Here is an 11,001-nt window from a genome sequence, read left to right on the forward strand (position 1 = left end):
TTTGTTTGGTTTTTTCCCTCCCCTTCCCCTTTATGAGCATGTGTTACAGACAGGGACAATAATCTGTTTTTCTTAAAGGTAGAATTAAGAAATTATGGTATATTACAAACTTAGCAGATGAGTAAGCCCAAATAAAAGTTAATAACTTAAATTTTATCTTGCATTAATAAAGCATTGTTGTATTTACCAGTTCATTTAAACTTATATTTCTTGAACTTATTTTTATCATCAGTACTTACTATATATTGTAAACATTTATGCCTATAATATAATTCATAGACACTTTGGATTTTTGTGGTATCTTTCAACTAGAGAGTAAATGTAAATGTAACGTCTCTAAACAAAATTATCAAATCTTTTAATGTGGAAGAAAGTAAAGAAACTTTTTTTTTTTTTTAAGTTTGTTTAGTTTGAGAGAGAGCACGCGAGCAGGGGAAGAACAGAGAGAGAGAATCCCAAGCAGGCTCCATGCTGACAGCATGACACAGGGCTCACTCAGTCCCATGAACCATGAGATGGTGACCTGAGCCAAAACCAAGAGTCAGCTACTTAACTGACTGAGCCACTCAAGCACCCCGAGAAACAATTATTTTTAAAGCAGCATTATTTTTCTGTTTCACTGATGAAATGATTTTTTTATTACAAAATAACATAAGCCTATTTGCGGATTTACAGAGTGATACGCTGCAATTAAGTGTTCGGGTTTTTATATCTTTTTAAAGTATTTTTCTTCAATGATATATTTTGTTTGAAGTACCTCAGAGTGCTGAAACTTTTGCACCATTCTCCCACACACAGCACTAAAAACGTGGGGTGTTCCGGTCTTTGAATGACAGCATATACTGCAGTCACGCCAAGGCCCTTTCCCTTTGTACAGCTTTTTCTACATTTATATTTGTATTTCCCAGATACTTTTCACAGTCCTGCATGCAGCTCTAAGTGTACTTCCAGTCAGGGTACAGCATTCTGCGGTCCTTACGATTCTGCTATTTAATAAATGTTAGTACCTAAAAACTAACATGGATCTTGATTTCTGATACTTTGGTTTCAGGTTTGCTATGCTAAAGAGTTAAAGGAAGGCTTTGTGGAATACACTGAACAAGTTGTCAAACTGATGGTCCCTCTACTGAAATTTTATTTCCATGATGATATCCTATAATTTTTGAATGCAAAACATTTCTAGAATTAGTTAAATTGTAGGTTGAGTGTTTGACTTTGTGTTAACTGATGTGTGCTTCACTATGATTGTTTGCACTAACTGTAATTGAAGATTGTAAACTACATTTTTTGCAGGTGCTTTAGTGTCATGGTTTTTGTTTGTGCCAAAAACAAGAAGAAAATGTTACCTATTTTCTAGTTGACAGCTTTTTCTGTGAACCACTGGAAAGATTTTAAGGATTGATATTTTTAGCAAATGTTTGTAGTTGTATATAAGAACTTTTCTCAAATATCTGTTGGTGGTGTTAAGCTAAGACTTTTTTATAATTTTTTTTTCAATGTTCCTTTTTTGAGAGACAGAGCACAAGAGGGGGAGGGGCAGAGAGAGAGGGAAGCACAGAATCTGAAGCAGGCTCTAGGCTCTGAGCTGTCAGCACAGGCCCAACACAGGGCTCGAACTCACGAACGGTGAGATCATGACCTGAGCCAAAGTCGGACACTTAACCGACTGAGCAACCCGGGTGCCCCGAAACTAAGAGTTTTCTTAATAGGTTAAGAGACCCGCTGATAACTTTCTGTGGCCTAGTCCTACATTTCAAATGTGGGTATCACCTTGGAGAAACCTTTCTTGATAAATCTGCATGTTAAATGTTTTCCTTCCTAACATGATTGTCGTAATTAATACATGGAAACATTTTTAGGCCTTAACACACACACACAATTTCGTAGATGGGTTTAAAAAAAAGGGACAGCCCAACAGAGTGGTTGAGGCCAGACCCAAACTCAGATCTTCCTGACTCCAGAGCCCCTTTGTTTTAGTTCCTCATGCAGTATCCTGTAGTGGTATCCTTTACAGAAGATGGCTTTTGCCCAAGAGAAACTTACCATGATGAGAGAGGACAAAGGGAAGTCTCACGACCTGATGTCACAACTGATGCTAGATAGGGAGGGGCAGCTTGGTCTTCATTGAAACTGAAAAGGCTCTGACAGGAGTACTTAATTGGTGTTCCCAGGAGAAATATAGCTTTGGTTGCATTTATTAGTAACAATTTTTTTAATTTTCTTTTTTATTTAAAAAAAATTTTTTTTTTCAACATTTATTTATTTTTGGGACAGAGAGAGACCGAGCATGAACGGGGGAGGGGCAGAGAGAGAGGGAGACACAGAATCCGAAACAGGCTCCAGGCTCTGAGCCATCAGCCCAGAGCCTGACGCGGGGCTCGAACTCACGGACCGCGAGATCGTGACCTGGCTGAAGTCGGACGCTTAACCGACTGCGCCACCCAGGCGCCCCTAATTTTCTTTTTTAAAGTTTGTTTATTTTGAGAGAATGAGCGGTGGGGGCAGAGGGGGGGCGGGTATAGGAAGAGGGAGAGAGAAAATGCCAAGCAGGCTCCACGCTGTCAGTGTGGAGCCTGACATGGGGCTCACACTCAAAACTGTGAGATCATGACCTGAGCCAAAACCAAGAGTCAGACACTTACCAACTGAGTGCCACCCTCCCACCAGGCTTCCCATTAGAAATATATATTGCATAAGTTTGGGGATGAGAACATACTAAGATATGCTCTAAGGGTCCCAGAACCTTTTACAATCATTTCTGTGTTTGCAGGTCACATTTGAGACTCACTGCTGTATTGTAGGTGACAGAAAAGACAGGGATAAGTCATATGGCCAGGGAGATATCTGTTTTTATACACACGATATATTTAACACAAGCTCCTGGATAGCAGTCTCAGATAATCTGGCCATATGACTGGCACTCGGTGAACACTTGAACATTTACGTAAGCAGAATGAGAGAACAATCTTTCAAGGGGAGGAATTACACTAAGTGTGTCTGAAAATATTGATTACGTTTCCTTAACAATAAAACGTGTTCGAGTGGCGGCAGCAGAATCCATGCCTCTTCTCCTGGAATGTGCAAGAGTTCGTGGTCCTGAGTATCTCACACAGATGTGGCATTTTATGTGTGATGCTCTAATCAAGGCCATTGGCACAGAACCAGACTCAGATGTCCTCTCAGAAATAATGCATTCTTTTGCAAAGGTAAATATTCTTTTAAAAGTATGTATAAGGTTGTATGTTCATATATTAGTCTTGCTAAAAATAAATAAAATTCGATCTTATAACAAGTGATTTTTTTTTATTTACTGAAAATGTTTCTTTCTTATTTTAACGTTTTAGTCCAGTCTTGATAAGTTGCCACCGTCATTTACCTAATAATCCAACTGCAGAATCTTGGCTCATCTCCAGCTCACTCCTACTTTCTGTCCTATTCTCTCCTAGATGCCTCTGCTCTTCATTTTCCCTTATGTCTTCTCTGTGCTGAGATCGCCTCCTTTGGTCTGCTCCCGATGTCTCTCTCCTTTCTTTCCCTCCCAGTTCATTCTCCTTTTCTCAGGCATGAACTTGCTCAATACTTGCACTCTTCTTCCCAATATTCCTGGTCACCCCCATTGTTCACGGCTCCATGGTCTGCTCCACAGTTTGGTTTAAAAGTTCTTCATTACCTTTCATTTGTCCCCATTTACACTCTTACAGTTCACATTTCTTCTATTTTAACAAAGGAGGCCCCCCTGGGCCTTTGTGCATGTGATTTCCTCGGCCTGTAGTGCCCTCCCAGCACCCCCTTGTCCTTTCTCCCCACTGTGTTTGTGTAGACCGTGTGTGTGGTAATTGAGCTCCTCAGAAGCTGGATAGTCTGCTCCATCTTTGAGATGTCAGCTCCTAGCAGTAATGCCTGGCATTTAAGATCTGCTCAGGACATGTTCAAAATAAAAATATTTTTTAAATTATTTTCCTTGAAGTACTGTCATACGAACATACACCAAGCAAGTGTAATCTACTCATTTAATCGTTAGTCTTCGACCGTACTGAGTTATGTTAATTTTTCTCATGTTTCCGTGTTATTCTTAACAGAACTTAACTTTTGACTCTTAAAACACTTAAATCTCATGGGTTGCTTTCTTTCCTCAATTTCATCATTAGTGCATTGAAGTAATGGGAGATGGATGCCTTAATAATGAACATTTTGAAGAATTGGGAGGCATATTGAAAGCTAAACTCGAAGAACATTTTAAAAATCAAGAATTGCGGCAAGGTAAGTTCTCCACACTTTTATTTCTGAATGTAATCCTTGACCGTTTTGGCGACCGTTTAAAAAGACATTTATTTGGGTGTGTTTTAGTTAAAAGACAAGATGAAGACTATGATGAACAGGTGGAAGAGTCACTACAAGATGAGGTAAATTATTCCCTTCAGAACTTAATTTATATGATCATTTGCATCTGGAACATTTTTAAATGCTTAAGTTTCTAATTCATTTCTGACTTGTCATTCTGATGTAATTATCGGTAATTTTTAGCAGAAGAATCTGACATGTATTTCATTTACTAATCTAGAGAATAAGTAATTGCAGTTAGCTGATTTGTGTTTTAGATGCTGTGTGAGTGTTTTTGCTGCAATACCTCTCACATGACAGCACTTCTGAGTTCACCTAGTGTTTCTTTTATATATGCCTCTCAGCAAATTTTTATTGGCTGGCGTATTCATTGTTTTAAAGATTAGTGGACTCAAAGTCAGGTGTTAAATGACTGTCTAAAGCCACACACTGCCACGAGTCTAGGGCTTAAGGCTAGATCTTTTTGTAACAACAGCTGTCTTTCTACCAGATCACAGGATAGTGAGAATTTCCTTATAAATAATACACATGCAGTGGTTGAAATAAGTCTTCTATGTTGCTTTGTTCAGTTCTCTCCTCATCAAACCATTTGATGCCATCAGATGTATTTCAGCTGCATATTTAGGTTCCAGGATGTGGCACGTAGCCATCCTGGTGGACCAGTGCTCCCGTGCTTGGGTCATCCCCTTTCTGTGCGGGTGCTCCTGTGCGCAGCTCATCCCCTTTCTGTGCGGGGTGCTCCCACGCGTGGCTCGTCCCTTTTCTGTGTGGGGTGCTCCCGCACACGGCTCATCCCCTTTCTGTGTGGGATGGTTCATCCCTTTCTGTGCAGGGTGCTCCCATGCTGACACACACAAATTGCTCCCAGGGATGAGGTGTTGTCAGTTAACTGACCCCACATCTCTCCACCCATCTGCTCCAAAATTAGAAACATTCTTGCAGAAAGCAAAAAATACTACTGAAGTAAAAACACTTCTGTTTCAGAATTTGAAATGTAAGTATGTTCCAAGGAAAGTCTTTGGAGGAAGTGCAGTACTGGCCGCACTTCTCTTTCTGTCGGCAGGTGGGAGGCGTGACACCCAGCCGTAGAGGTGCCCTTACAGTGATGAGTAGTTTAATTTCTGCATTTCCTAGATTTTTGTAAATGAATGTTACTGTTAGCAGTAGTAGTGGAGATGCCTTTTGATACGTATGGGTGTTGTGTGTGTTTTTGTTTTTAGGATGATAACGATGTTTATATTCTGACCAAAGTGTCAGACATTTTACACTCAATATTCAGTAGCTACAAGGAAAAGGTGTTACCATGGTTTGAACAGCTGCTCCCGTTAATTGTCAACCTAATTGTAAGTGTTACCTCTCTTTGACCGTTATTTTAGATAGTTGACCTGGGATTGTTTCAGTGCAGCACTTGAAAACACACTTCTAGGTTAAAATGGACCTTAGAAATCCTAAAGAGTTTCCATGATTTTATCAGGTTTATTGCATTGCCCTTGATATTTTCTCATTTGACACATGCTAGAAGTTTGCTAATTAGGTTTTCCATAGTTCAGTTAAATCAGAATGCATTCCAAAGACATACAAATGACTTTTCATTATTTCAGGTTATCCGTGCCCTGCTCAGTTATCAACATAATTAGTTTTTTTCAGTGGACCCTAGAGGACTCCCTTAAAATCCTTGTTTCATACAGCCAGCAATCACAGATTCTGGATGATGGCCTTATGTATTCAGTCTTTAAAATACACATGAAAAGCAATCAATAGAAATTTGTCTCACTTTGGCTTTTAATCTTGTATTTAGTAGTGCAGCACGTTTTTTTAAAAACTTAGGCACATAGGACTTAGCCTGTTGAGTGGATATATAAAGTTAACATCGTCATAACTTTTGTTGTTCTTTAAATACAGCATTATCATTGTCTTTTTTGTGAATTAAATGTACCTACGTTGTTGCTGCTGTTGGTTCTTCCGGTATATGCTGATAATTATGGGATTTTATAAAAAAATCATACAAAGTCTTTTAAACCTGTACTTCCTTAAGTCTGTGTTGTAATTTGAGGATTCACAAGAAGTGATTATTACTGTGTTTTTCGTTGCCTGTATCTGGAATATCCATGTAAGCTTATCACTTACATGATAGCCTATAGTGAATTTGTTTTAACGTTCTTCGTGTACTCCAGTATTCAGAGCTTAAAAGATTATCTCTTTTATAGTGTCCACATAGACCATGGCCAGACAGACAATGGGGATTGTGCATCTTTGATGATGTCATAGAACACTGTAGTCCAGCCTCTTTTAAATACGCAGAATATTTTTTAAGGCCGATGCTCCAATATGTGTGCGACAGCAGCCCCGAAGTGAGGCAAGCAGCTGCGTATGGCCTGGGTGTCATGGCACAGTACGGTGGAGAGAACTACCGGCCTTTCTGTACAGGTACTTTCTTCTGCTCGGTCCCAGGCATCCCTTTTATCGCTCTCTCGTTCTCTTTTCCACATCCCCAAACATTATATAGCTATTTCTGCTGTGTTCTTCTTCCCTTTTTCAAACGTCTCACCTATAACATATACAAATTGACCGTCTTTATTCTCGGAGATATGGAAATGAAATCTGAGTGGAATCAGAGCCTCCCCACCCCCATCCTCCAGAGTAGAGTTCATTTTGGGCTTGGGAGGTACACCCCAGCTGCGGCATAGGACTTTTAAAACATACGGTGGTCCCTGTAAAGCCAGCGCAGGAATACAGCTGGAGGCTTTTAAAAACTTGAAGTACCCGGAGATGATCGGGAATTGAATGTTGAGTCTGCTGACCTCTTGGGCTCCCAGTTAGTGGAGCACTGATGCTCCGGCCCATGCCGGGGCAATCCTCCTTTCCTTCTTAGGTCTGGCTCTGCAGCCAAGAAAACAAAACGGGCTGGACACTTCAATAATTCTTCACTACAATCGATAACTGGACCGAAGATAAAAAGAAATATTTATATAAAAAATACTGGCTTTGCATGAAAATGTGAGGTTTTAAAAAACTGACCTTTTTGCAATTGCTTATTTTAGAAGCACTTCCACTGCTGGTAAGAGTTATTCAGTCTGCTGATTCTAAGACCAAAGAAAACGTCAATGCCACAGAGAACTGCATCTCAGCAGTGGGGAAGATTATGAAGTTCAAGCCTGACTGTGTGAACGTGGAAGAAGTCCTGCCTCACTGGTTGTCTTGGCTTCCACTACATGAGGATAAAGAAGAAGCTGTTCAGACTTTCAATTATCTGTGTGACTTGATCGAAAGGTAAGAAAAAGGACAAATAGACCTCACTTTCTTCCTCTCTAAACAGTATTTCCTGTGCACAGCCCCTCAGATGTATAGGTTTCTAATAATGTTGTCTTTAAAACCATATCACAGTTAACGCTGCCTTACAGTTAGATCTAGTTTGACTTGTTCTTTATGGAATTCAACAGATGAGGCATTATAGAACATAATGTTTTAAGAAGATTCTCTTTCAAGGGTGTCTGCGTGGCTCGGGTTAAACATCTCTTTTTTTTTTTTTTTTTTTTTTTTTTTTTTTTTAACCATTCATAGCGGTGCCTGGATGGCTCAGTTGATTAAGTGTTCAACTTCCACTTAGGTCATGATCTCAAAGTTCGGGAGCTCGAGCCCCGTGTCAGTTCTGTGCTGACAGCTCAGAGCCTGGAGCCTGCTTTGGATGCTGTGTCTCCCTCTGTCTTCCCTCCCCCATTCACGCTCTGTCATTCTTTCTCAAAATTTTAATGTTTGTTTGTTTGTTTGTTTGTGAGAGAGAGTGCGTGCACATGCAAGCAGGGGAGGGGCAAAGAGAATACAAAGCAGGCTCCGTGCTGTCAGCACAAAGCCCGATATGGAGCTCGAATTCACGAACCATGAGGTTATGACCGGAGCCAAAGTCAGATGCTCAACTGACTGAGCTGGCCAGGTGCCCCAGGCATCTGACTCTTGCTCTCAGCTTGGGTCCCTTCTCAGGGTCATGAGTTTGAGCTACACTGGGCTGCACACTTGGCATTGGAGTCTACTTAAAAAAAAAGTTTCCCTTTTAATGTTGTTGCCCGTTTATGTCACCAAAATGTCACCCCATTTATCTATTGTTTATTTATTTGGCTTTAGATTCTTTTTTTAATCTCCGCTTTACAGAAGTAGAATTAACATGTATCATGTGTTAGTATAATGAGATCAAAGTATGTCATTAGCACCATGGTTTTTGGATTCAAGAATCAGTGGTATAAGGAAAGTATTCCAGTTGGGTAATCAAGATCTGGCCCTGGGCTCTGGCATTATTAATGCTCTTTTGTGTCCATGAGTATATCTAAGAATTGCAACAACCTGGAGGCTACAGAAGCTATCAAATCAAAGACATGTTCTGTGGTGTGTTTTTCTAAGTCCAAGTTCTCCTAAATGTTAATCAGATCGAGGCTCTGTCACTACTAATTACTGCTTTTATTCATGAATAACTCCAAGGGCTACAACCACTCATCTGGAATTCGTAGAAATAGGCCAGTGAGCATATTCCTTCATATCTGTTTAAGTTCAGGTTCACACAAGTGTATTTGTGTGTTCCCACTGAGAACTGTCATTAAGGGATGTGCTAACCCTGGTGGAGACTGCACACTCCTTATCTACTACTGCCTTTGAAGTGACCACTTCTCCATCATGCTGTTTGATCATCTCCCTTGGAAAGGACTGTTGTGAAATTCTCTTAATGACAAAGACTGGAATCCCAGTTAAATACACTGTTAGGTTTCTTTCCATTAAACTTGCCTGACGTTTACTTCCTGGCTTACTCTTTTTTGTTGTTGTTGTTTTGTTTTCTTTTTTTATTAGAGAGGGAGAAAGAGAGAATGAGTCGGGGAGGGGCAGAGAGAGAGGGAGACACAGAATCGGAAGCAGGCTCCAGGCTCCCAGCTGTCAGCACAGAGCCCAATATGGGGCTCGAACTCACAAACCACGAGATCATGACCTGAGCCAAAGTCGGACACTCAACCGACTGAGCCACCCAGACGCCCCCTGGCTTACTCTTAAAATGCCCATAAATCCTTTTGAATTTCACATTTATTTGGAAATCATTTTGCCATATAAGAAACTGCTATTCTTAGTAATAGCTCTGTTGTTTTTTTTTTTAATAAGTCACAAGTTATTTATAAGGCACTTAGAACGTCCTAGTTATTGTTTGGCCCTTGAAACTAACCTGAGATGAGCCAAGTATTTTTCTTAATTTACATGGGAAAACACTGAAGAGCTAATAAATAAAATTAGCTGGTTTTCCTGCCACTGAATTTGATTTTAATGAATGCATAATCATTTTATAAAGATCCTATAGCAGAATTCCATATTGGGGGAAGGATATAGGAAAATATGAGTGCTTGCGTAATTTTTCCTTAATTTTCATTTATAATGGCTTTCTTCTCTTTGGTCAGTAATCACCCAATCGTTCTTGGCCCCAACAATACCAATCTGCCCAAAATATTCAGTATAATTGCAGAAGGAGAAATGCATGAGGCAATTAAACATGAAGATCCTTGTGCCAAACGTCTGGCTAATGTAGTCCGCCAAGTACAGGTAAGCTGTTTTGCGGAAATAAAACAGTTTCTTGGGGAGGTGTTTTGTTTTGTTTTCTGTTCTACAAGGAAAAAAATAGGTACCCAATGAGCAAAGGAAGTTTCATTTTTATATTCTCTTGTCTCCAACCTTCAGATTACTTAATGTATACTGTGTCTATATGTTCTCATCTTTTATCAGTACTAAAATGTTTGTCTTAAACTTGAGATACTTCGAACCTTCCACTTGGTGCTTAGCGCATATTCCTGTAGAAGGTTTTTTTTACATTGTCTGTGAAGAAAAAAAGATGAGATTTTAAGAGTAAATGAGCTGTCAGCTACCAAAGTTTTTTAAGTGATTTATGCTCCTTATTCCTTTGTGTTGTTTACTTGACTGTGTCCTCTACCTAATATAGCTTTTTCAGGTTAGATTGGATGAAGAAAACAGTGTGAGTGAAATGAACTTTAAAGAAATGCATAGATTTCTTGCTTTTATGATGGCACTCCTCAAACTACATCGACAGAAAGTATTTGGCATTATTATAGTCTACCTAATGATGATTAGTAAAATACTTCTAAATGACCATTTCACTGAATCTAAATGTATGAAATTGTTTTTTCCTAGACTTCTGGAGGATTGTGGACTGAGTGCATAGCACAGCTCAGTCCCGAGCAGCAGGCAGCCATACAGGAGCTCCTGAACTCTGCTTGAAGGGCCTTAATATCACCACCAGAAAACTAACTCCAAATAAACGTTTACCCTTTTGTTTAGGTTTCTTTGTTTTGTTTTTGAGCAAAAGAGAACGGTAGAGTTGTGTTGTGTAGGCCATTCTTCTGCAAAGCCACAACAGCAGGAAGAGAAGCACTGGGTTTCAGAGTGGGGTTTGAAAGGATTTCTATGGTACCACTGAAGAGGTTCCCTGTAAGCCCTACAGCAGCACTGAAGAGTATTTTTCTATTGGTATAAGCCACCCACGTAAAGGTGAAAGGGAAGGAAAATTAATTTTTCTCATTAGACTTAAGGAAATTTAAGACAAAACAGCTTTAAGATCAGTTATTCAGTGTAGATGTGTACTAAAACAATTTGCTATACACCTAGTGTTCTATTAATTGG

At 39.7% G+C, this 11,001-nt stretch overlaps 1 protein-coding gene across 2 annotated transcripts in view; it reads left to right on the top strand.

Moving 5' to 3' along the window:
- Positions 1-10,658, top strand: part of IPO5 (importin 5) — a 57,145-nt gene extending 46,487 nt beyond the window's left edge. For both annotated transcript variants that reach the window (XM_047858271.1, XM_047858281.1), the window contains exons 20-28: positions 1,052-1,148; positions 3,034-3,206; positions 4,149-4,260; positions 4,348-4,403; positions 5,562-5,684; positions 6,549-6,768; positions 7,383-7,611; positions 9,768-9,909; positions 10,513-10,658. In XM_047858271.1, coding sequence (XP_047714227.1) covers positions 1,052-1,148; positions 3,034-3,206; positions 4,149-4,260; positions 4,348-4,403; positions 5,562-5,684; positions 6,549-6,768; positions 7,383-7,611; positions 9,768-9,909; positions 10,513-10,599 — 1,239 coding nt within the window. In that variant the 3' untranslated portion in view covers positions 10,600-10,658. The remainder of the gene's footprint in view (positions 1-1,051; positions 1,149-3,033; positions 3,207-4,148; positions 4,261-4,347; positions 4,404-5,561; positions 5,685-6,548; positions 6,769-7,382; positions 7,612-9,767; positions 9,910-10,512) is intronic.
- Positions 10,659-11,001: the final 343 nt, after the last annotated feature.

Source organism: Prionailurus viverrinus, chromosome A1 (genome assembly GCF_022837055.1).
Source record: "Prionailurus viverrinus isolate Anna chromosome A1, UM_Priviv_1.0, whole genome shotgun sequence".
Lineage (NCBI taxonomy): Eukaryota > Metazoa > Chordata > Mammalia > Carnivora > Felidae > Prionailurus > Prionailurus viverrinus.